At 41.9% G+C, this 27,637-nt stretch overlaps 1 protein-coding gene across 1 annotated transcript; it reads right to left on the bottom strand.

Moving 5' to 3' along the window:
* Positions 1 to 11,571: 11,571 nt before the first annotated feature.
* adra2c (adrenoceptor alpha 2C) lies at positions 11,572 to 15,640 on the bottom strand. Its single transcript, XM_085277850.1, has one exon. It carries the CDS (start codon positions 15,325 to 15,327, stop codon positions 13,978 to 13,980), a length of 1,350 nt encoding a protein of 449 aa, XP_085133976.1. The 5' UTR covers positions 15,328 to 15,640; the 3' UTR covers positions 11,572 to 13,977.
* Between the last annotated feature and the right edge of the window lie 11,997 nt (positions 15,641 to 27,637).

The raw sequence follows: 27,637 nt of genomic DNA, 5'->3' as shown, positions 1-27,637 counted from the left end.
AAGGCATCCCGAATTTGTATGAACCGTAATCCAGCATCTTATATTTTTGAATTGTTATATACATATGTTAACTAGTAGGTACACCGCTTGTTTTGTTTTTTTTATTCTTGTTTATACAAGTTGTGGTTTATTTATGTTCATTTTTTTTATTATATTGTATATTTTCGTTTTTGGCTAATTCTAAATAAAAAAAAGACATTTGTTGTTGAGGGTTAAACCATTTTTCTTTTTCAGCTGGAATTAGACTCAAATATTTGTTTGCATAAGTTTAAAAAAAGTGTTATTAACACAGGGGATATTCCCTGCAACTGAGAACAATAGTTGAGTGGGTACATAGAGGCTAGCTTAGGTTGTAATGAAATCTGACAGCAAGAAAAACAGAATTGTGACTTGTTCCAAAGTTTAAACATACAGACACTAGCATTTCTAATGCTTAGATTTATCCTTTTTTTAATTCACAAAAAAATGATAATTTAGTTTTATTATAGGGTTACATGGTGGTGTTATTTGTGGACATTCACTGGCAGTTACTGCCTGTTAAAACTCACAATGACAATGTTTAATATAATGAGAATTATTCCACCCACTCAGTTTTAATGTGAGCCCCTGTATTGTCTCCTTATAAAGATACAGGAATGTCAACATTACTCTAATGGAATGCAGTGCATGCCTGTTGCTCACCAGTTTCAAGCTCATGTTAGTTTGTGAATATTCAAGGAGGTCATGATCAATGTTCCCTCTAATTTTTCATGTGTCTGAGCGAACACACAAACTCCCTGAGCGGTCCCTGTTTGGACCACTGTGAGCAACAGCAGACGTGTGCACTGTGGTCACGCCAGCATCGAATCCATCCAAGTTACATGGTTTATTAAAATAATCAAATCACAGCATTTACATTTATGTTAGACTACTTTTAATTAACTGCTTTAGCCCACTTACAATGAAAATTAAAAAAAATCTTGTTCATGACCTGTGTAGTATGTTAACACTATTGGAAGTAAAAATAACTTGGACTTTTTTGAATTTTGAAAACACAACTTTCTTTTTTTTTTTTATAAAGCTCTGACTTGTATTATGAGTCTGTGGTCTGGGAGAGAGTCCTGTAACTCTCTGTCTGCAATATACAGTATATAATGACCAATGTTGGGCAATTAATTATATAGTTACTTCTTCAAAATAGTTACTGAGTTATGCAAACAAAGTTTTTTGCAGCTGTTTACCTAAAAATGCAGCCAAGGCGTTTTTTAAATAAACATTTCAAACTATTTACAGAACAATCAGCTGTTCTGCATCAGCAGGAGTGCAGGAGTGCTCACAGACATATTCAATCTGTCCTTGGCCCACGCTGTGGTACCGGCCTGCTTCAAATCCACCTCCATCGTCCCGATACCCAAAAACTCCAACCCATCTTGCCTCAATGATTACCGTCCAGTAGCACTCACCCCCATCATCACTAAGTGCTTAGAGCGACTGGTCCTAGCACACTTCAAATCCTGTCTCCCCCCCACCCTGGACCCCCACCAATTCGCATACCGCCAGAACAGGAGCACAGAGGATGCAGTCTCCATCGCAATGCACTCTGTCCTCTCACACCTGGACAACAACAACACCTACGCCAGAATGCTGTTTATAGACTTCAGTTCAGCATTCAATACAATCCACCCCTCACAACTCATCAGGAAACTGACAGACCTGGGTATCAGTTCCCTCATCTGCAAATGGTTACTGGACTTCCTGACCAACCGCCCCCAACATGTCCGGCTGGATAACCGCTGCTGTGTGATGAGCCCTTTCCTCTACTCCCTCTTCACCCACGACTGCAGACCTGCTGGTGGTTCCAACACCATCATTAAGTTTGCAGATGACACCACGGTGATTGGCCTCATCAGTGACAACGATGAGGCCGCCTACAGGGAGGAGGTGGATCGTCTGGCTGAGTGGTGCGACAGAAACAACCTGCTGCTTAACACCGAGAAGACCAAGGAGCTCATCGTGGACTACAGGAGGAATGCTGACCCACATCCACCCATCCACATTAAGGGGACGGCTGTGGAGCGTGTGAGCAGCTTCAAGTTCCTGTGAGTCCACATCTCCGAGGATCTCACCTGGACGACCAACTGCTCCAAGCTGGTCAAGAAGGCTCACCAGCGCCTCTTCTTCTTGAGGACTCTGAGGAAGAACCACCTGTCCTCAGACATCCTGGTGAACTTCTATCGCTGCACCATCGAGAGCATCCTGACCAACTGTATAACAGTCTGGTATGGGAACTGCTCTGCCTCGGACCGGAAGGCGTTGCAGAGGGTCGTGAAAACTGCCCAGCGCATCGCCGGAGCACCACTTCCTGCCATAAAAGACATCTACAGGAAGCGGTGTCTGAAAAGGGCTGGGAAAATCATCAAAGACCCCAGTCACCCATCACATGGACTCTTCACCCTCCTGCCCTCTGGGAGGCGCCACAGGAGCCTCCGGACTAAGACCACCAGGTACCGGAACAGCTTCTTCCCCACAGCTGTCAGACTCCTGAACTCTGCCTCCTGACATCTGACCCACGTTAAACTCATGGACTGAACATACACAGACCCACAATGGACAACTGTACCCTCAAACACAATAATAACATGGACTGAACCACCACTCACAACCACTAGCACTTTATATAGCCTCTGTAGAAATTATCCACATATCTCACTTATCTTAACTGCACTACTGTATAGCTCTGTGTAAATAATCATTCTGTACATTCGATAATCTTTAATCCTACAACTGTTTACAACTTGCATAGTTCCCATTTCTGTATAGCTGTATATCTCAGATTCTGTAAAGTTATTTATTTCATATTCTGTATAGTTTTTCATATTTATATCCTGTTCATATCCTGTACATAGCTTGTACTCACTACAGCCTGTACATACTTATAGTTATAGAATATTCACAACATACTTCATACCGTGTACATTATAACATACCATAATAGACCCATTTCTGTAATATACTCACATATCTATATTATTGCTAATATATATTGTAATATATCTATATCACTAAAGCACTTCTGGATGGATGCAAACTGCATTTCGTTGCCCTGTACCTGTGCATGTGCAATGACAATAAAGTTGAATTCTATTCTATTCTATTCTATCTAATGCCACACAAATTATTTGTGCCACTCCAAAAATAATTTCTGTCCACTATGAGATAAAGGAGAACAACAGCCTGATACCTGCAGTTGTGACAACAGGAGATGTATCACTCCTGTAACAGCTGTAACATTCAGCAGTCGCCTCTTTGTTCTGACACACACAACAAAACTATTGACTACACGACACACTAACTACACAAGATGTGTGCTAAACGTCGAAAATCTCTCACATCTCAAAACACCGCCGTCACTCCTAAAACTTCCCCCTTCCTAAACCACCAAATGCCATGTTGCCATATTATTTTTTGATTGGTCGACATGCTACATTTTTCAACCAATAGGAAAGGGTGGAGGTTTTTTGGTTTTGTTTTTGCTCACAGGTGGAGAGTGCTTTCCAGCGTTTTCCTTATAAAATGCCGTTTTTACCGTTTCTTCCTGCAGTAAATATAAACAACGATAGTATTCAGGAAGAAAACCAAACATTGCAGATATTTTTATCATAACTCTGGTTTTATGTGGCCTATCAACACAATTTAAAAACTGGTATAAAGTCCACACTTTTTCCGTCAATTGTTCCATCTGTCCTGCTCACATCTCCAGTGGTTGTCCACGTTGTCATTAACGTGGCATCACTCCACATCAGCCACGCCGCTTTGCTAGCTAAAACACCGGTGTTGGCACATAAGGACGCTGTCATAGCCTGTCAACGACATTGATTAGCTGCGTATATACGAATGTGAATCGCGTGATTGGCTGGACTATGGGATAAGGTGGCATCGTTCTAATCCTAGCAGCTGAAACAGCCAGGCACTTACTGACTAACACTGCAAAACAGAATTGTTAAAGTATTAATTTTAATTTCAATTCATGTTAGATTTTTTTGTGCCCAACGCAGATTTTTTGTGCACAACGCAGATTTTCTGTGCGCAGAGACCGTGCCAGCAGTGCGCAATTGCGCGCGGGCAGCTTAGAGGGAACATTGGTCATGATGTCAGATTTTCAGTTCACATTGTAATAGTCAAAATATTAATTAAAAAAATATTTAATAGGTAAAAAGAAAACAATCACAAAAGTGGCATTGTTACATCGTTAAATCCAGGTTGAAGAATCACCTATTCTCAGCTGCATTTGAATAAAGCATCAAATCTGCACTGTTTTACTTTGAAGCTTACATTTCAAAACTTACGTTTTGACTACCGATTCTATCTACTGTTCCTTTTTTTCTTTTTCATTTTAAATCATGCTTTTTAATTGTTTTTTATTTTTTAATGTCTATGTAAAGCACTTTGAATCACCTTGCTGTTGAATTGTGCTATATAAATAAACTTGCCTTGCCTTGCCTTACATATATCTACAGAAAACGTGGGGGAAAACAGGCATAATGTTATTGTCATTTTTATCTGTGTCTTTGTTTACTGTATTTAACCTCAAAATAATAAAGAAATGTACTAAAGAGTACTCAAAGACCTGTGAGCTAATTATTTATATCTTATATGACTTGTATATGAATTGCTGACTCAACATTTCAGTTTTAAATAGTCAAGATCTGAGCCATTGATTCTTTTTAGGAAGTGGTGGATTTTTTCCCTCATGGTTGGAGAGGGTTTTTACCCCAAGTCAGCAAGTTAAAGTATAGCAGAATCTTTTCTATCTTCACAGGTAACTGAAAGGTGAACCATGAGACAGACTGGCAGATTGGTGCAACATCTGCTGGAATACATTAGTTTCAGTGAATAGTTTGATAATTTGGAGCTCAGATTGTATTTACTGCTCCTTTGTGTCCTCCTTTATAATGTGGAGTAAACTAGTCTCTCCTAGGAGCACCTCAGGTGCCCCCTATGAAAAACTGGAAAACTTTTCTTATGAAAATAACTTATGGACTACCGGCAGGCGAATTTGTGGTGCAGTCTCACAGCAAGAAGGTTCAGATCCATTTTGGGGCCTGTCTGTGTGGAGTTTGCATCTTCTCCCTGTGCCTGTCTGTGTGGATTGTGTTAATGCACTCTGGATTCCAAATTGATTGTAAGTGTAAACATGAGCATGAACGGTTGTCGATCTAAATGTGTCAGCCCTGCGGCAGATTGACAGTCTGTCCAGGATGTAGTCCACGTCCTGCTCTATCACAGCTGGGATAGGCTCTAGCCCCTGTAACCCTGGAGTGGAAGAAGATGGATGAATGGACGGATGGATGGATGGATGGAATACTTGGCTTAGTATCATGAGTATTGCCAGTATATGATCTTATAGCATCCCCTTTTCCGTATTTGCAGTCTTTCTTTTCACTAGATTTAAGATTCTAGACAATTTTTGTCACTTTATTATCCAAATGCTATTGAGTGAAATACTTACGGGTCCCATGTAGCATTATCAGATAAAAAATAAGCTTTAAAGTAAGGAAAAATACTATAGTACATAGTATAAAAACAACATAAAAGGCAACAATGCAATAGGTTCTGGTACTGTACACTGTTGAGACCTGACATACACTTTTGCAGTACGGTATGTATTGCTCATGTGTTATATTCAGTAATGTATAGCTTGTGGGAGAAATTAGTTCTTTAGTCTGCTGGTGTGGGATTTGTGGCTCCTTTACCCTGATACCCTCTGTTACCCCCTGATACTATCATGGAGAACAGGCTGTTGTGTGGATGTGTTGTGTCCTTTAAAATTTAAGGGCCTTCCTAGCTGTGTGTATAGTTCTTTCTGGTAGATTGGGCAGCTTAGACCCAATAATGTGCTCAGCAATGCACACCAGTCTCTTAAGGACTTTCAGATCTTTACTGGTGTAGTCAGAAGTCTCTCTACATCTTTTTCTGGTCAAAAAGCAGTAAGGATTTGAGTTCTTAGGCAAAAGATTTTTAAACATCTGAGACCACAGAGGCTTTTTTAAAAACAACAGTTGAAAGGCGTAGCTCATGTCGAGTCTTTGTGTAAGGTATTTAAAGGTGTCCACTTTTTCCACCACTGCATTATTTATGATCACTGAGAGATGAGTGACTCCCTTTTTCTGCAATTTCTTCACAATGACCTCCTTTGTCTCAATGACATTCAGGGATAAATGCCTGTTTTCACTTTTCACTTTTCCAGGGCTTGCAAAATCATTCAACTTCACAGTGCTGTTAGTAACCATCTGTGCCATGCAGTCATAGCAGAGTTAGATTGAACTTTCATGCTTACCACCTGGAGATTATCAAAAAATCACCCAGGGCTGTTTTTAAGCCAGATCCCTATCTCACTGACAAATGTGGACGGCAGTCTGGTATTGATTGCTACACTGTAATGCTGTGTGTATTACATCTCCAGCATAGCATAAGGGGAAAAGACTATGCAGTATGCACAAAAATGAAAAAGGGGAATGGCTGGTAGAGCCTGCCACTAGAAATGGGCAGAGAAGCAGGCGGCATTATCAGTTTTTTCATGAACTCATAAGACTTATTGACTTTATATTTTAAAGTTGTCCCTTACACACAAAAAACCTTTAGCATTTTATGTTAGATTATTTAGCTTTCAATTTGCAGCACACTGTATAAACATTTAATACTTCTCAATCCTTGACTTCCTATCCACTGAGACTTCGTGCAAATCAGCTGAAATCAGTTTTGAAATGAGTGAGAGGGAAGCAGAGACAATTGGGATTTAGAAGTTTAGGGTGAACTGAAGACATGATTGTCGCCCACCAGAGGAAGGCTACATAAAGATTTTAAATATTTATGGATTGATACTGTTGATGCTCAGCTATTGCATATGTGTTCTTTTATTATTAGGACATGTCCTGCCTGATCTGAGCAGCACAAGCTTTAAAATCAAGCATCACTGGACAAAGGAAAGGATGTCTTTTTCCTAGGTAATACAATTCTCCTATAGTAACTAGATTGTGAACATGATCAAATATAGCAACGCACATGTCTAGACAAGCGTTATTATCTCTATACTGTATGTACGTGATTATGGATCTTTTGAGTTCTGCTTCAGGTCTGCTGGCAGGAGCAAGCCACCAACAGTGTGACGATGTGCCCTGCTGATACAGCAATTCATAAACACTACGAGGCAGGCGCAGCGATGACAGAATCTATTCTACTTGGTCGTTTAGGCTATGCTAGCCAGCTTTCAGGAGATGAATAAATAAATAAACATGAGGTAGGCTTAAAGGGCCAGCAGAAATGATACCAGCTTCATGGCAAACTCTGACCCAAATTTGATGTCTGGTTAGATTACAGGGTCTCTGGTGAGTACTGTTTAGCTGCAGGCACAAAGTGCATAATTGCACATACACATTCTAGTAAAAGCTGACCTCTACTGATGGCTCAAGCAGAGGTTTTGCTCATACCTGGCAATGTAACCACCTGGCCCCTGGAGAGAGAAAACATCTTCATTTTACATAGTGTTTGATTTAATTTGATATAATTCTTCTTTTGACGAAGTTGTACTTTTGTATTTTCTTACTCAGTTGTATATAGCATTTGTATTTCTATTTTATTCTATTGTATATAGTATTTTATTTTATTTTATTTTATTACATTCCAGTGTTTTCTAATTTCTGCTACATAACTTTGCACTTTTGCTGTAACAAAACAAATTTCCCACCTGTGGGACTAATAAAGGTCATCTTATCTTATACAATGATAAATAATGTAACCACCCGCAAGGATTTGTTGAAGCAGTCGTTGGCCCTTCACAGTGTAGAAATCTTTACACAGTACACAAAAGCACCGCATGTCTGGAAGATGTGCTAAATGTTGTACTAAGAAACAGAAGAGATATTGTTTTGTTACGTGGTCTCAGACAGCTGGAGAGTTACAGCGGCCTTCAAAAAAGGGGGAATTTTGTTCTGCAGTTTCTTTCAAACAGAACACATCTTTGGAAAATCAAAGTCTCTTCAAACAATACAACATTTGTGATATCTTTTCTGAACCATGAGGGATGCAGTGAAACAAACATGTATAGAAAAATCAAACCTACAGATACTGCAAAAGTATTTGTTTTGATTAAGATTAATGGAGACAACGTGAAGCTTTGTCTGTTCAATCTGTTACTGAAGCAGCCAGCCTTATTAATTCTATTAAATCTAATGTGTAAGTAATGTTATCATTAAAGTTTCATTAAAAAAAAGTTGCAATAATGAATAAACAAGGCTACTGTTGCAAATACTTTATGTTTTAAAACATCCAGTTGTTAATTCTACAAGTCTGTTGTACCTTTAGATATTTAATTGAGATAATTTCATGATCAAGGTTTTCAACAATTACACTATAAGTTGTAATCTTTCAGTTTCAGTGTTATTTATATAGCATCAGCTCACAAGAACAGTTGTCTCGAGTTGCTTTTGATTGTAAGTTAAACGCTTCACAGTATCAGAGTGTAAAACCCAGCAAGCACTACACACTTGGTGACAGCACTGCTGCAACTGGTTGTAATTTGAAAATTCAGCCAGAACCTGATGTAAGTGCTGCCAAAACAAAACTTGTGATCTTCTCATCAAAGCCTCTGAATCTTTCATCTGTGACTACTTATCAGGACTCTGTGATCCAGTCTGCAATTTCAAATAAAGTCTTGCTTATCTTTGAAGGCCAAAACGCGACTGCTGCCACTTTTGTGTCTGTGACATTATGTACATGTACATGCATGCATCCTTGCAATGCTTTAATGCATCAGGTGCAGTATACCATGGGGCATGGAATTAATTAAAAACTAAACCTCTGACTTAGGTTTCACTATTGCCTGCCTCATCAGTCATTAACGTGTTTGTGTTTATAAGACATGGCGCTAGCATATTTACAACTATATGGCCTTCAGAAATTTATGGTAGTGATTTTTTTTTTCTTACAGTACTCTTACCCACAATCTGTTTCCAGAGCTCCTGCATAGTATGCTGCTTCTTTTCTCTGAAATCAGTCTGGGTCTGACTAAACTGAGTAAAGAAATTCAATATGCAATCAGTAGATACATATATGTATATATACAGTGGACTTATGAAATTAATTTGTTCCAGAGGGTCTTTCGTAAGTCAAAATTTTCGTAAGTCGAAGCACCTTTTTCCATCGCCTTTTGAGTGAGGAGATGCTGGCTGAAGACGAAGTTCTTGGTGGAGGCTGAAGGAAGCATATCTATGCATACATACGTACGTGTACATGTACATAACATTATGGAATTTAATTCTAAAACTAAAACTTACATTTACGTTAATTAATGTACGTACGTACACTGTGCAATGATATTTTTTTAACATTTTTTTAAACTCGCTCATATTTATGCCTTATGCTGGCCCCATTATGAATGAACGATAGGCTAATTGCAAACGAAAAGCACGCGGAATAGCGCACTGCAACAACAATACGTCTTTCACGTGGAACAGAGAAACGCATTTCGCAAACGGATTTTGTTACATGGGCATTTTGTCGTACCACGGGCAAAAATATTGTCGTTAAGTGCCTTCGTAAATTGAATTTTTCGTTAAATGGGGTCTTCGTAAGCCGAACCCCATAAAACAGTAAAGTACTATAAAGGAAAGCGCTGTTTTTGAAACTTTCAAATAGTGGAGATGATTATAAAGACATCCAGACAAACACAAGTCCATTTTTGTGCCTTCTGTGATCAAAAATGTTTACATTGGTGAGATATTTTTTACTGATTTTGATATTAAGTATATGAACTATAATATGAGGTCCACACCCCTTTATTAGCCAGAACGTTGACTTCTCTGGGCATCTTATTGATAAAAATGAACATCTACAAAGCAAATTTGTGTGCTTTACATATAAACTAGTACCTTTTAGTACCTGGATTCACAATTTAACCCCTTGTTTTGTCCTGAATCTGAATAAAGTAGTTCTGGTTTCAATTTATGTGACTAGAGATTTTATTTTGTTTTAGCAAGTCAAATATTGGTGAAGCAGTAATGTCGACATTTCATCACAGGCAGAGCAGATGGTAAAACTGAGCCAGACAGTCGGCTGCTACACAACATGAGCCACAGACCGAACAACAACCCACACTGGCTTTCTTGTTGAAGTATCTAGCTTATCTAACTTTGAATATGAACATGTATCTTCTGCACCTTGCCTTGATTGAGCCAGAGAGCAAACATTCAGGAGAAACAGCTCTTGCCTCCCCAAATAAAATGCAAACAGCATCTAAATAAACCTGAAAATGTTAGTTCAGCATGGTTAGATATTGCTGTCCTCAATCTTCAGTTCCACTAAAGGCACACTGTCTGCTTTGCTTAGCTAAAGTACACACTTATTTGTTGTGTATCTTATTCATTAAATTTGCAAGAATAACAGCAGTAGTATGATTCTTCAGCATCTGCTGTGATTCAGGCATTGACAAGAACAGATTTGTCCAGTAATCTACAGTCATTTAGAACAGGCACTTTTCATATTTGTCTCATTTCTTGCAGCAGGACTAACAGCCACAAACAGTGCTTCTTGCTGTGAGCACTGTAACCCCCCAGTAAGAAGGTTCTGATTCATAGTTCCAGGTTCGCTGGAGCCTTTCTCTGTGGAGTATGCATGATATGATCTGCCTGCACTGGTTTCTTCCAGGTACTCCATCTTCATTCCACAATTCATGTGTAACCTGACATGTTAGGTTAGGCCCAATGAATCTAAATTGGATAAGTGGTTAAAAATAAAACAACATCATCTCGGCATTATTTTTGCCTGCTGGAATGTCCATACTAGTTGCCGAATAATTTGATTTTCTAAAAAGTGATTTTAAAAAGTGCTCAAAAATACACAATAACAGCACAAGAAAACAGTTAAGAGGTCCAGGTCAGTGACTTGAATGGGTAGAGATGAGGCCTAGCAGACTGTGACAGTTGGTTGTGTCTGCACTGCTGTAAATCAGGGCAACTTTAAGCCTTTATAAAAAAAATCTAAGAAGATTAATCATAAAAAGGCTGTAAAAACCAGGATGTAAATTTGTCAATTTCTTCTCTGAGGTTGGGTTTTAATTGTAATCTATGGGGCCTCTCGTGGCTTTTCGTGGAAGTTTTTTTTTTTTTGCACTTTTGCGAAGGCTTTGTTTTTCAGCACTACATTTTGAGTTCTCATTAGTAACTATTTCTGAATTGTTTGACCTGAATGTATTTTACCTAAAACAATTTTTGACAATTTAAATGGGGATTTGGGAGAAACAGGACAGTCAAAGAGAAAAACAAAGGAACCCAGCACACTGTTGCTAAAGGAAAAGGAAAATCATTTCAGATGTATTCAATCCTCCACATCTGTATAACTCACATGTGGAAGACTGCACTTATAACAAGCAGTCACAGCCAGATGTGTCTGATTGAAACAACTGCTGGTGCTCCTATGGACAAAGCAGCAAAGGTAGCTGCCACACTGTCACCACGACTGGATGCACAAACAGAATGATCTTAAATGATCTGTTCAAACCTGTGTGTCTCTTGTTCAGGTGTCTTATGCTGTCATCCTTTCCATCAGTCACTCTGACCCTTCTCCTGTAGTCTGGCCCTGCTGAATAGTTGAAAAATACAAGATATTTCCACATTTCATTTCTGAGATTCAGTGTAGTTTTTTATTTTTTTTAATCAGTGCATTTATCCACATACTGTGTCAGATCTTTAGCCTGGCTGATACTGATTTTTTGGGGCCATTAACAAAAACAGGGAGACATGGCAATAACATAATGTCCAAGATTATTTATTGATACATATTCATAAATAAGTTTTAAGATGCAACATGTTCGACTCAAAAGGTAAAACAATGAGATCATTTTTTATTAACTTACCAGCAGTGCACTCCACTATGTCGCGCACCATGAAGACACTGCTTGACTGCACCACAATCTGCTTGGCCTTGACACGTACTCTGTTACATGTGTTGACAGTATTGTAAATAATGGAGTCAGAGCTGCTGCACTGGACAAATTATGTGATAACATCAGTTCTAAATTACACTGGCCCTTATTTTCTGCACAAATTTGTTAAAAAGAAAAAAAGAAAAAAAAGCAATTCGTTTCCTATTGGGTAACACATATATTGTATATATCTGTCATATCTGCCAATATTGACTAAATTATATATCGGTTAAAATCGAGTGAAATCAGAATCAAGTATTTAAGCATGTAGCATGACATTACCAGTATCCCGGGGATTTGCTAGATAGCTGCCTGCTGGTTTTGACCTATTCACCATTTCACTTAGTCAGCCTGGCTGTTAGTGAAGGAGGGGAGTGTATGTGATGGCAAGTCTTCCCTCTTTGTACAAAGCAAAATCAAGACTGGTAACAAACTGGCTTAGCATGTAGCTGCAGTGAGAAGTCAAGGTGCAATCAGAAATTTGAGGAAGTAAATCAATGGATCACTCAGATGGTGTGCATTTTATACCAACAGTGGCAGAGCGGCAAAAAATCCCATACAGTAACAACAAATGCACTAATGCACTCTTGTAGTCTTCAGAAGATAGCTTAAGAGATTTCTTTATTTGATCTTTTCAGATGTGTTCAAAGCAGAGAAGTGAACACTTGTTCTTTTAGAAAAGGACAGAGGTTGGTGTAACATAGAAATCTCGCAGAGTGTTGTTCATTTTACAAACAAAATATTGTTATCCTTTACACGTGTGATTATGAGGCACCACACAATAATACTGTATCATCTTAATTATTTACACTTGAACAAAGCATCTGCCCTTCTGGCTACAAATGCTTGAGTGTTCTTACTAAATATGGGTGTGAGCAGCATACACTGAAACAGCAATAAGGTGTTTGGTTTTAACTGTGGCTATAAGGGAGAGAAGTTGAATGACAAAAATAAGAAGCAGAAGAATAGATACACATTTGACCAGAAAGAATCAGGCCATTTGGAAAAGTAGGCTTACACGCAAACATTCAGACATGCACACACATTCACTAACAGGCAGGTGGGATAAGATGCGGTAAACCCCCCAGACTGCACACACAGACACGCACACACACATACACACACACAAATATGCACAAACAGTGAATGCCTCAGTAGATGCCCATCTGCTTCAGTACTACCTCAGTATTCCATCAGCTTTCCTCGGCAGTGTGAGGAAGGTGAACATGTCTGTCTGTGATACCACTGTACTGCACGTGTCGTCCAATCAAAGTCCACCATAACATGACAAAAGTTTCCACTGCAGCACACAGTTTAGGCATTTTTAAGTTCACACAAAACACTGAGGCAGAAATATGAATTTGTTGTTTTTCAAGATGTCTTTTTTTTTTTGTTTGTTTTCTTTTGTTAGTTTTTTGTGTGAAACACTTTTGCTACTTTAACAGTAAGCAAAGAGCCCCTTCGTCCCATTGGTCCTCCTGTCGAGAGTGTGACATAGGAAGTTAAAGAAAAACAGATTTATAGATAGAGAGAAAAGATACATACTATTATCTAAAGTCACAAACAACAGTTGTGAGGAGATTGTCATGGCTTTCGCATTATATTCAGTGAATGAGGTCACATTGTAAATTGGCTCTGTCTCTGTAAACCCTTTGCCTCCTGGGAAGTTCATGAAGTGCAGCCACTGTGGCAGGCATGCATCAGTACCTGTTAGGAAACCATTTATGTTATTTAGGTGAAGAGAAAAGCAGTATAGGGTGAACCAAAGCCCACATCAGGGAAAAACAGCCTAAAAGCCATCAAATAAGCCTCCTATGTGAATATTATCAGAGAACCTGTAGTTTAAGCCCCTTCTTTGTGCATTTTGTTAGGTCTTTTAATCACACCTTCATTTCTAATGCAGTCCCTGAAAGTACAGATGTGAAAACACCCGAGGCCAGCACATTATCAAACGGTTCAGAACAGCATAGCTTATTGTCTGCAAAGTAAAAGGTCTTACACACCCAGCCGTGCTGTATCCTTCAAAAAGAGCGTTTCCATGACTTACAAAGGATTTTCTGGAAGGCTCTGCGGAAGTCCTGGTTGAAGATAGTGTAGATTACTGGGTTTAGTGAGCTGTTGCAGTAGCCGATCCAAAAAAAGAACTTGAAAAGTGTTAGAGGGATCTGGCATGGTTCACGGCAGATTCCATACAGACTGTAGGAGAAGAAGAATGGGAACCAGCAGACAACAAATACGCCCATGACCACAGCAAGGACGAAGGTGAAGCGTTTCTCCCGAGCAGCTGAGACTTTCTTCCGATTGACAGTGCTCCGACGTTTGCGACGAGATGAAAATAAGTCTATGGATTTGGAACTGGCACGCGACTTCCTGCTGGAGTATTTAGAGGCGGAGCTGCTCTTTCGGCTAGCCTTCCTGTCTTTTCTGTCTTCATGATGATGTTTTGAGGAGCAAGAACTTTTTTTAAGTTTCTCGTCTGACGAGCTACTATCTTCAAAGTCGTCATCGTTGTCTGTTGGATGTTTTGGCTCGTTTGGTAGGGGTGTTCGAACCGCTTGCTCATGGCAATGCCCATTATGGCGTTCCTGATTTTTCATGCTCCCGCCCCTGTTGGACTTTAAAGACCCACCTATGCCCGGTTCAGCTTGGTCCATCCCATTCTCCAGCGGTGAATCCACATCCCTTTTCTTCTCTGACAATGTTCTGGTCCTGGTTTTTGCCACTTGGTAGATCCGAATATAGACCAGGATCATAATAACACAGGGAGCAAAGAATGATCCTATGCTGGAGTAGAGGATGTACCAGGTCTCATCATTCAGCATACACTGGGGACTGGCCTCGCTGCTGCTTCTGTCCATTGATATCAGTGGAGGGAAGGATATTATGGCTGAGATCAACCAGACCACAACAATCATGCCTTTAACTCGTTTAGGTGTTCTCTTTAAGTTGTACTCTACAGCCTGTGTCACAGACCAGTACCTGTCCAAACTAATAGCGCACAGGTGAACAATAGAAGAGGTGCAGAACAAAACATCCAGAGCTAGATAGATGTCACACCAAATTTTGCCAAAAAACCAGAAACCCATAAGTTCATTTGCCAGTGAAAAGGGCATGACCAGAGTGGCTACCAGTATGTCCGCACTGGCCAAGGAGACGAGAAAGAGGTTCTGGGGTGGTTTTAGAGCTCTGCTCGTTAAAACGGCGATAACAACCAAAACGTTCCCGACTATTGTAAACAAAATCAGGAAGCTGACAAGTCCAGCAAGACACCAGATAGCGAGCAGGGTATACTGGCTCTCAGAGGTTGAATTAGAGGAGATATTTTCTGCCTCTACCCTGTCGTCCAGGCTGGAGATATTAAAGAAATCCATTTTTAAGTCCAGTTTTGATTTTTACAAAAAAATTAATGTGCGGAAATAATCCGAAAAAAGAAATATCCAATTAAGACTTGAGCGCACTTTTCACAATAAAAAATATACATGAAATTGCATTTTTCTTCTCTCCGCAATGTTCCACATCCTCCATATAAGTCTCTCTTATGCATATGAAAACAGAGAGAAAAGGGGAGGAGGAGAAAGAGCATGAGATATACAAGTCTTTTAAGTCCTTATTCCAAGAGCGCACGCTGCTCAGCAGCAAAATTTCCATGGTTAGAAAGCGGACTCCTTCCTCACCGTGTCCTCTCCCACCCCGACTGCGCCCGCATCTCTCCACCTCCGCCTCCCCGCTGTGTCCTGAGAGAGGTTTGTAAGAACCACGTGTCTTTTTTTTTTCTTTTTTCTTTTTTTCAGAAAGAACTAGCAGGGACGTGCTCCGCCCCGGAGAAGAGATGGGAGCGATTATTGGAGGAGAGGAAGCAAATAAGCAAGCAAACATTTTTTTAATTTTTTTTTTTTACAAGTTATACGGGAATAGTCGGTAAGATCAGTGTTGGCTACTGCTGGGGGAGCTCTTGCTTAATGTGAGTCCAGTTTCGCTGCATTGTCGGTGTAAAGTGGCTGACAGTAACAAATTGGACAGTCGATCAGACAATCTCTTTTCTTATTTGACTCTTGAAGATCTATTTTAGAGTGCGCTCACGCCGAGCGCCTGTGTGCAGGAGCTGCTCGTTGGAGGTCACATTGCTGTCAAACTGACAGCGGCGAAGTCCCGCACCAAGCAAGGCACGCTCTGCTTTGTCCTTCTGTGCACACACTGGAGGTCAGTATTGTAACAGTCAGCTCCGGAGGGACAAATTGGCCAACACATACGATTCATACAAACATTAGCGATAGTTTTCTTAAACAAACTGAATATAAATGTTGTTATTATTATTATTATTATTATTATTATTATTATTATTATTATTATTATTATTATTATTATTATTAAGCTATGTGGCCCATCATTTAACTTTCGCCCTGGTTTATGAATATAAGAAGAACACGTGTAAACACATAATGGAAATAATGTCCCCTCTTTTTTGCACTCTACTGCCGTTATATTTCATGTGTTTGCATGGTGGTAATCAAAAGGATTACAGGATTACATGACGCAGTTGTGTGTTCTGATGGAAAGTGAGACGCACGCGCCTTTAGGGGATTCCAAAGGCGCAAAATCTTCGGCGTAGAAAGCCCTGTAAATACATAAGCTAGAGAACAAAATAGGGCGTGCATGAAATATGATTAATGAGGAGACATCTTAAAGTCACGAGTTCATCCCCTTACCTTGGATGCATTAGCCTAATGGGCGGAATATGTCTCTAGCATGACATCCAGGTTATCCTGGCTTTATGTTTTTTTATCCATTCTCTCCTTGGGACACTGCATGCAAACTTTAGCCACAAGGGACACTTACTTCTATTTCTTTTTCTCTCCTTATCTCTGTATCTTTTTCTCTTGCACACATGGTGCAGCAGCACAGTCCAGGTTCTTTAAATTAAATCCAAGTTCACTTTGGTAGGTCAATCCCCAAAAAAGCCTGTGATAAGTTTTTGGACTTCCTTTGTGGACTTCCTCTGCTCCTGTTATCCCTATCCACTCTGGGTGGCTTTGCCTCCTGGAGAAACCCTTTCTTGCCTTTGGCATATAGCTGGGTATTAAGTTCCTTGGCCAGTGCGTTTATTGACCGTGTCTACCGGCTAAGTACCTGCCATTAATCAGTAGAGCACGCAGCCATGCTGAATTAAAGAGCAGCCACAGCCGCAAGAAATGCTTAAGTCCAAATTGATCTGCATCAAGACTATGAGGTGGAATGAGGAGGGCTCAGGAGCTCATGGTCCATCTGCCTGTGTGGAATCACAGTCACTAACCTTCCCCCTGCACCCATCCAAAAAACAGAGTGTTCCTTCTCATGCCGCCTTTTTAAATTCAACCTAGGCTAGAGTGATGCTGTAGGTCAGTGTAGATGCACTCTAAGCTGATTTTGAACAAACAGTCAAGTCTTATTATGGTCATTAAGTTGTGTCCTGGGGCCACAGCTCATCTATATATAACTGGGGCATCGGTGAGGGATCTCAGCTATTACTAAGCCTTTTCTTGTTTTCAATGTTGAGTCTTCCTCAGAGGGAATAAGTTGGCACTTTCTGCAACTAGCCAGGAGACAGCTTTGAGCTGTCAAAGAAACTTAGCTGATTATTTTTATCTCTTTAAACCAAGGATATGTACTTGTGTGCTTCGAATTACTGTGCTTTTTGTTCTGTTTCATTCTTTTTTATTCCAGTATAATCATAAACTACAGCTCTGTTCTTTTTTTTTTTTTTTTGTGATACAGAGTCGCTCCTGGACGAGAAATCTGCATTTTTATTTAAATGCTACAAGGCAGCATTTGTGGAACTGAAAGCAGAGACAGTACCCAGAGCTTTACAGCAGAGAAAAGTATAATGAGCCTCTCAGACTTTCAAAAATATAATAACACCTGATATGCTCTCACAAGGTTACATGACAAGCCCTTTGTGACCCATTAAAGTGACTGCTCGAGTCACTGGCCTTTATCACACAATCAGAGCCTCATTATAGCCAGAAGACATTATTCCAAAGATGGCCACGTCCTGCTTATGATCTCTGATCATCTCCCTGCAAGTATAAATGTTCAGCAAGCACATCAGTGTTTAAACCAAATATCCAAATACTAAATACTCTAGTAAGGCACGTGTTTGCAAATCGTAATTCCCCAAAGAAATCAAAGCTGTTACCAGTAACCTCTAATTTCCACCCTCTCTAATGTGAGGTGGTTTCCATATTGGCTCCTCTGTAAACTGAGGTACCAGCTGATGACAAATGGCAGTGTAACTCGGGCAGATGACTATAGAGCCTAGAACAAATAGTTCAACAGAGAAACATTCAGCCTAGGGGAGTTTCTCTTCTGCTAGCATCACCGCACAAAGCAGGGTCTGCTTCTTATCTACCACCTTGCCTTTGACAAATTACCCATTAGGAATTTAGATTGATCTGAAATTGATTTTTTTTTTCACATGGAAGGAGTTTTTTTTGGGTAGACCTGCATAATAAAAAAAGTAAAGTTGTCAGTGTTTCTAAGCTCACATATCTCCTTCGGAAAAATTGCATATGTGGCCAAATGATCCCAACCGCTCAGTTACTCTCTTCATCATTTGTGGCAGTTTCTGTGGGATTGTCAGAGCTACTGGAGCTCACAGAGATTTTTAGAAAAACACATTTTCATTGTATGAACCATATCTTAAACTGGTGTCTTTTTCAAATTTTGCTTCCCCTAAAGATTGTCAGCAAATCCAAGATGAAGTAGTTGTCACTGTGAAGCCTGTGGCTGGATGTCAAGCAGGATGCATTTTAAAAAGAGCAGGTAAGAGATTTGTTAGCTTCTCTCTTGTAACTCTGGGGAATTAAGAAAAAAGAAAGAAATTCAGGGATGCGTTTTGACTCTGTGCAAACTGCCCTCTGTGTGAGCTGTCAAATCAGTAGATTTGCACAATAATATGCACAGTCTAGTTAACAGCTAAGTCTTTTGATTATGAAATTTAAAATCTCTGAATGCTTTATTATTCCCCAGTTTCAGAAAAATCTTATTATATTTCCATCTCTGAAACAAATATTTCTCTTTTCATTCACATTTTTGTGCTTAATCAGTTGTTGTCCATATAGAACTCCTCTGTTACAGCTTGAATGAAGCAGCATAAGGAGTATTGGGTGTGAAGAGACATTGTGCAAAGAACTTAATGAATAGTTTGGCGTGCAGCCTTAAAAATGTGGCTGACATTCAGCTCAAAAATAATCATGTAGTCAGTAAATAAAAACTAATGAAACCTGTGTAGACTATGAGTGTATAAAGTATTTGGCATTTTAAAATTCAGTTTAAGCTGAAGGATATGTAGACATTTAGCAGCACAGATTGGATGTTATAAGAGGACAGATGTGTTGCACTTTTATCGGTGCTACGGCATTATCTGGCATTGAGGATTTTATAGAGTAAGGACTGTCTGAAGAGAAGTAAAATATCAGGCAAAAGCATGTATTGTGAAAATAACTGTAAGCCCCTTTCAAACACTGCAGGTTGTCAGCGTAAGGGACTCTTGTTCAAAAACCCACAGCTTTGAATTGAAAAGGACAAAATGTCGGGGGTGTTTGTCTTTGTGTGTTCCTGCCGAGTAGAAAGTGCATTACTCCATCGCTCTTTTGGGAAAAGGTTTGTGTGCTGTCACTAAGGCAAATGGCTTTCTTCCTATTACACAATGCAAAATCAGCAGTAAAGATATTAACTCTGTATTTAGCATCAAGAGATGTATCTTTTTCCTTTTCTGTTAAGCTTTTGGGTTCATAGGCATTACAAAGAGTCAGCTGAGAGATTGAAAAGCCAAACGTTATACGGATATTGTGACACTGTAAAACAATTTATATTTTTTCTCTCATGTTTGGATTTCATTGTCAGATCGTGCTAATATTAAAGTTGACCTTCAGCTATATATAAGTTACTAGGCAGAAAAGAAAGACTTCATCATTTCATACTCATACAAGACTCAAGGTCTTTTTTCGTGTCGCTTTTGTCATCTTTTATTAACGGCCTGTGTCTTTTCCAAAGAAGTCTCCAAAACTCCAGTTATAATTACCAGATATGACTACAACACAAATCAAATAGCTTTTCCAAAACTGATTCTCCACAATGGACACTATAATAGTATTTCAACCTCATAAAGCATTTGGATATTTGCTGTGGCACAACAGACTGTTGCACTGCAGATAAGATTACTCAACTGTCCCGAGAAAGGTTGACTGTCCAATTGTAAGATGAGTGGCTATGCAGTGTCTGGCCTAGCAAAGTCATTACTGTCCATCTGAGGGACAGTTGGGCCAAACTTGCTGATCCGCAGGCAAGTCGAGAATTATGCACAGCCTGAATGTGTTAGAAACGTGACACCCAGACATAGACGAGCACCAGTTGACTAGGAGTTGCATCATGATCTGTACACCAGATTGACTTGATGTTGGTGAAAAATGACCATCTGTGAAGTGTCACTGGCAAAGAGATCACAGATTGGCCCAGAAATGTTAAAAGAATACATGTAGAAATCAAATTTTAGGCTGGAGAAAGGGGGGAGTAAAGGGTAATCAGCTAATAATACACTAACATGTAGCTGATGGATTTCGAGTAAATTATTCATTGAGTCAGTGGTTACTGATTGGAGAAGTAACATATTCTAATGCAAATATAAATATCACCTTCAGGGCCCTCTCGATACCAGTGCAAAAGTTTCCAGTCCCAAATGTGTCCGCTGCAATAGGAGTACGACTAAATACAATCAAACATGGGTGAAGAGTGTAATGTACCATCTTTAAGTCAACCTGTTTTTTCATTACAATACCTCTTCCATTTAAACCCTGGTCAACAGATATGTTCACAGCCTCCGATGTCCACAAGGCATTTTGTCAAATGTTTTCAGGCTTCTATGAGATTCCCGGTTCTCTAGTGCAATCAGTTCAGATGCTTCTGTGCTTGAGAGCTTAAAGCTTAAACCAGTGTGAAAAGTTTAGGAAACATGAAAAGGCAGGAAAAAAGAAGAGGGCGGAAAGAACAAAGCTTCTTGTTCCTCCTCGGTTAATTAGCGCTAGGTTATAAAGGTATTCTTCGCACTTTGGGAATTGAGTGGCAAAGCGTATTTCACTTTTCATCTTCCTCCTTGTCCTGTTGTCACATCGTTCTGCTGTATCCAGGGATTTAGTTGGCGAGTTCACGCTCACTATTTTTCCCTTTCTTTTTTTATTCCGTCACACTCACAGGTCTGCATTAGCACACGCGCAGTCTTAAGCATGTGCTGGTGAATGGCTACTTAGGGAGTCTCATGTTATTTCTCTGAATTAGAGTCATTTCATGGGTAGTGTAGTTAGGGCCAGATGGTCAGATGTTACCAAATGAACACATTACGACAGTTGGTGACATAAAAGGGATTTATTCTGTTCTCCACTAACCTTCCTGTTATCGTAGTCTCACTGGAAACATGCTTTTGTCAACAGAAAATCAAAGCAGCTGAATCTTCTTTAGGTTTGGAAATACTCCCTATCTGCAGACTGCCTGCTTCTAAGCCTGTTAATTCTGCGCTGTGGACAGGCACCGGCAGTGCTTGCTAATTTGAATACAGACTTTGCCTTTGTGGTGTCAGTGTGGTTTTTCAGCTGGAGCAGTGACATCTCAGCTTCACTGCCCGATCATGCCTGTTCCCCTTCACTGTGAATAATAGAGTGATGCATGTGTGTATGCGTCCATGAGAATTTGCATTGTGTAGTTGAATGATACCATAGAGGGAGAGAGACAAAGTGTTAAACAAATTGTGTCAAAGAAGATGTGTTGGTTTCATCTTGTGTGGGTGTTTCTTTTTCTATCACACTCAACACTTTTTATATGGTTGTTCTCAAATGTGTGTATGAATGTGTATCCATGTTTACAATAGTTTGAGTTATACCGAGCACATAATGATTGGGGGGGATTGTGAGCCTTGGACAAACTAGTTAACGCTGAATGGACTCAACTGGACAACTTTGATATCATCAGACTGCATCAGAATAAAACTGATATAAAATCTTTTGAAGTACAGATCACAAAATGTTCTCATACTCCTCACCGGTGTTTTCTCTCATCTCCTTCTCTGCCTCTGTGAGAATAGATGGCGCCAGTGAGGTCGGCTGCCGTCACGACTGCTCCGACCACTTTTTCTTTGTCTTTGTTTTTTAAGTTAGTTTTCAGCGTTTCTAAATCGGCAAAATCATCACCATTGGGTACATTAGGTATGACAGTGACACTCTTGTTTCTATTGGTATACAATGTCAAATTCAAATTCAAATTCAAATTCAAATTTTATTTGTCACACACACACAACCATACACAGTATGACATGGGGGTGAAATGCTTGTAGCTGTACAATGCCCGACCATTAAATGACAGAAGAAAAGTTTTACAATATTTACAATTTACAGTTTACTACAAAAATTTACAAATTAACTTAGGAATTTACAGTAAAGAATGTGCAAATAGCAGAAGAGGTTATAAAGATAAGGATTATAAATTATAGGAATTATAGGATTATAGGAAATGTGTGGTGGTGCGTGTGGTGACGTGTGTGAGAGTCCAGTCTTATAGTGACGTGTTTGGGAGAGTCCAGTCCTACACCTGGTTCAGGCCCCGAATAGCCTGGGGGAAGAAGCTCCTCCTCATTCTCTCTGTTTTGGCCTTAAGGGAGCGGAAGCGCTTCCCAGACCTCAACAGTGAGAAGAGTCCATTGTTGGGATGGGAGAGGTCCATCATAATCTTCCTAGCTTTGGACTTGCACCGCTTGGTGTAGATGGACAGCAGGTCAGGGAGCTCTGATTGAATGATGCGTTCTGCCGAGCGCACCACCCTTTGCAGATCTCGTCTGTCCTGCTTGGTGCTGTTCCCAAACCAGGTGCAGATGTTTGCCGTCAGGACGCTCTTGATGGTGCAGGAGTAGAAGTTCTTGAGCACCTTCAGTGGCAGATGGAAGTCTCTAAGTCTTCTGAGGAAGAAGAGATGCTGACGGGCTTTCTTAACCAGGGTGTTGATGTGACAGGACCATGACAGGTCCTGAGTGATGTGGACACCCAGGTATCGGAAACTGTCCACTCTCTCCACTGGCGTGCCACTGATGATGAGGGGTTTGTAATTCCTCGCCTGCTTTGTAGTGAAGTCCACGATCAGCTCCTTAGTCTTGCTGATGTTTAGGAGGAGGTTATTCTCCTGGCACCAGGTCTCCAGGTTCCTAATCTCCTCCAGGTAGGCCGTCTCGATGTTGTCGGAGATCAGGCCCACAACAGCAGTGTCGTCAGCAAACTTGACAATGGAGGTGGTGTCTGATGTGGCTACACAGTCATAAGTGTACAGTGAGTACAGCAGGGGGCTTAAAACACAGCCCTGAGGCACTCCAGTGCTGAGTGAGATGGAGGGGGAGACTTGTTTTCCCACCCTCACTGATTGGGGTCTGTCTGTGAGGAAGTTGAGGATCCACTGACACAGTGATGAGCTGAGTCCTAGATCCGTCAACTTGGTGAAAAGCTTAGAGGGAATTATTGTGTTGAATGCTGAACTGTAGTCCACGAACAGCATCCTAACATAATTCCCTCTGCCAGTGTCCAGGTGACTCAGGGATGTGTGGAGCAGGTGAGATATGGCATCGTCTGTGGAACGATTAGTCCGGTAAGCAAACTGAAGTGAGTCGATGGTGGCAGGAAGTGAAGAAGTGATGTGATCTCTCATCAGTCTTTCAAAACACTTCATCACAATTGAAGTCAGTGCTACTGGACGGTAGTCATTGTGGCAAGCGGGCTGTTGTTTCTTTGGAACAGGGACAATAATGGACTGTTTGAAGCACGTGGGAACCACAGCTTGGGCCAGGGAGAGGTTGAAGATCTCCGTGAACACCGGTGCTAGTTGATCAGCGCAGGCTCTAAGGACCCGGCCAGGGATTGCATCTGGTCCTGCTGCCTTCCTGGTGTTCACCCTCCTGAAGGTGTTCCTCACGGCATGCTCTGTGATGACGAATGCATTTTCTTCACTGGTGCACTCCGAGCGCGCGCAGCCGTTTGTTGTTTTAATTGCTGCGGCGTCGAAGCGAGCATAAAACGTGTTCAGCTCATCAGCCAGTGAAGTATCTGCATTCATCATTGAAGAAGCTGGTCCGTTATAGTCCGCAGTCCTTTCCACAGGCTCCTAGAGTCGCACTGTCGTAGCTGTGACTCTAGTTTTTCCCCGTAGCTCCGCTTTGCCTTTCGGACCGCGCTGCGCACGTTGTAGGACGCAGCCTTGTATAGGTCCATATTACCGGAGACAAGCCCTCCATTGTAGGCAGCGGTGCGTGATCTCACAGCGTCGCGGATGTTTTTATCCACCCACGGCTTTTGGTTGGGAAACGTTCGGATGATAGTTCTTTCTGCTGTGTCGTCCGCTAGTTTCCCGATAAATCCCACAACCGCTTCCGTAAACATGTTGATGTCATCAGAGCTGCGCCGAAACATGTCCCAGTCTGCGTCATCCAGTGCGTCCTGCAGCGCGGCCACCGATTGGTCTGTCCAGCGAGCGACCTCCCTCCTGATTGGTGGTTGCTGCTTTAGCCTTTGTTTGTAGGCAGGCATGAGGAAGATGGCGGAATGGTCAGATTTTCCAAATGCCGGCAGGGGCTGAGCCTTGTAACAGTTCTTGAACGGGGTGTAGCAGTGGTCTAATGTCCTCGTGCCCCGGGTGGGGCAGTTGATGTGCTGGTGAAGGTTGTGAAATGTCCGTTTGAGATTCACTCGAGATCCACTCACAATTCGAAGTTTTTAACTCCGGATCCGAGCTGGCCGAGTGAGATCTTGAGGGAGAACAAAGGGAAGCGGCGGCGGCCTAGAGGGAAGCGAGCCGGCGTCAGGAACAGGCTGAGAGCTCGTGCACACCGCACACCTCTGCCTAGCATCCTGCTCGCCAACGTCCAGTCACTGGAGAACAAGCTTGATGACCTCAGGGCCAGGATAAAGTTCCAGAGAGACATTCGGGGCTGCAATCTTCTCTGCTTCACCGAGACATGGCTGAACCCAGCGGTGCCGGACCACGCCATCCAGCCGGCCGAGTTCTTCTCGGTTCACCGCATAGACAGGACACGGGACTCGGGGAAGTCAAGGGGAGGCGGCGTGTGTTTAATGTGGAACAACAACTGGTGCAACAGTGCGAACGTTGTTCCTCTCACACGCTCCTGCACACCAAATCTGGAACTACTGTCCATCATGTGTCGTCCTTTTTATCTACCTCGGGAATTTACATCGGTCATTGTAAGTGCTGTTTATATTCCACCACAAGCGGACACGGTCACCGCCTTATGCGAGCTGCATGAGGCACTCACACAGCACCAGACACAACACCGGGACGCTGCGCTTATTGTGACGGGGGACTTTAATAGTGCCAACCTCAAACGCGCAGCGCCGAACTTTTATCAACACATCACCTGCCCCACCTGTCACGGTCTGCGGAGGCAGACCGTGCGGAAATGTGTGTGGTGGACCCAGGAGCGAACACAAGCGAGGATGCAGGAGTGGAGTTAAACAAAAGCGAGCCGTTTATTCTGGCTGATGAAAGGAACAAAACAGAGTGAGTGCAGCATAAGAGTAATAGTTAAACAGAAACCTAAACTGGACATAAACTAAGGAAAAGCTATGGCTGGAGATACGGAACACAGGGGGTGGTAACACAGACGACGCGACACAGACTACATGAAACACAGAGACTAAATACACAAGAGGGATGATCAGGGGAAGTGGCCACACATGGGAACACAGCTGACACAGATAAACATAACAAGACAAGGCAGGAGTAAACAACACTGACGGGAGACTGTCAAAGTAAAACAGGAAGTACACAGAGGTGCAAACAGGAGGAGAGAGAGAGCACGGGCATAGTGGGCTGGGGAAACATGGAATGAAACACAAGGAGGGGAGATGAGGGCTCACAGATACATAGAGGGGCACACAGGGGATAAGAGTCACAAGGGGAAGTCAAATAAGGAACAACATAACAGGACAACTCAGGAAACATGACCTAAATAAGGAACGAAATACAAAAATACAAGAAACTAAGAATACTGGGCCCACATGGCCCAGGACCATGACACCACCAGGGGTGAAAGGACACTGGACCACTGCTACACTACGGTCAAGGACGGCTACAAGGTACAATCCCGCCCTCCGTTTGGCAAATCCGATCACGCCGCCATCTTCCTCATGCCAAAATACAAACAAAGGCTGAAACAGGAAGTTCCGGTTCAGAGGAAGATCGCGCGCTGGACTGATCAATCGGTGGCCGCGTTAAAGGACGCACTCGATGACGCAGACTGGGGCATGTTCAGAAACAGCTCCGATGATGATGTCAACGTGTTTACGGAAGCGGTTGTGGGATTCATCGGGAAATTAGCGGATGATACCGTGGAGACAACGACTATCACAACGTTTCCAAACCAGAAGCCGTGGGTGGATAAAACCATCCGCGACACTCTGAGATCCCGCACCGCTGCCTACAACACGGGACTCACGACGGGGGACATGGACCCGTACAAAGCCACGTCATATAACGTGCGGAGGGCGGTGAAAGAGGCGAAGCAGCACTACGGGAGGAAACTAGAGTCACAACTCCAACAGATTTAAGATGGCGGCGCGCACAGACGCAGCGGCCCGGAGCTCCTACACTTTTGCACTTTTGGTGGTACTGTGTATTATTTCACACAGTCTGGGGTTACTTCAATACAACAGAGATGATCTACTACAACTAAGCCGTGGAGATCTTCAACTAACATCCGAGTATCTCATCCCCCCGGAGATCGTTAAGCAACCCCCGGGGCTACCCGCAACAGCAAGCCGCAGGAGGAGACGTTGCGAGCGGAGGCAGAAGAGAGGCAAGCGGGGAGGCCTGTGGGCACGGCTAAAGACTAGTCCGTTTAAACCACCACTCCCGATCATATTCCTCTCCAACGCCCGTTCAATCCGTTACAAACTGGATGAAATACGACTGCAGATCGCCACTCGACGGACTTTTAATAACTGTTCGTGCATGATTTTCACTGAAACCTGGCTGGACAGCGCCATTCCCGATGCGGCTATCGATCTAGCAGGCCGCACCGCCTATCGAGCCGACAGGTCTGCGGACTCGGGTAAGAAGACTGGCGGGGGGCTGTGCATCTATATTAACAACCTTTGGTGCACGAACGTCACGGTAACGGAAAAACTGTGCAGTACAGAGGTAGAACTGTTGGTGTTAAAGTGCCGTCCATTCTATCTCCCTCGGGAATTTTCTGCCGTTTACATCTGCGCTGTTTACATTCCACCAGATGCTAATGCTAAGCTAGCGTTAGCACAATTGAGCAGCAGCATCAATAACAGCCTGGTAGCACACCCGGACAGTGTCTTTATTGCGGCTGGGGATTTTAACCACGCGGACCTGAAATCTGTACTTCACAATTTCCACCGTAATGTGAAGTGTGCTACCAGAGGAGATAGAACGTTGGACCAGGTGTACACCAACATGGCGAATGCGTACAGAGCCCAGGCTTATCCCCACCTGGGTCTGTCAGACCATCTCTCCCTTCTGCTACACCCAATATACACACAAAAGATCAAGAGCACTGGGATTACAACCAAAACCGTGAGAACATGGCCGCAGGACGCTATTCCGATGCTTCAGGACTGTTTCCACTGCACAGACTGG

The sequence above is a fragment of the Mchenga conophoros genome, linkage group LG6, assembly GCF_057382185.1.
Source record: "Mchenga conophoros isolate Kocher_MC1m ecotype Shallow Benthic linkage group LG6, M_conophoros_male_GT1.1, whole genome shotgun sequence".
Lineage (NCBI taxonomy): Eukaryota > Metazoa > Chordata > Actinopteri > Cichliformes > Cichlidae > Mchenga > Mchenga conophoros.
Note: the sequence above shows the minus strand (reverse complement) of the source record. Positions and strands in the feature narration are given on the sequence as shown.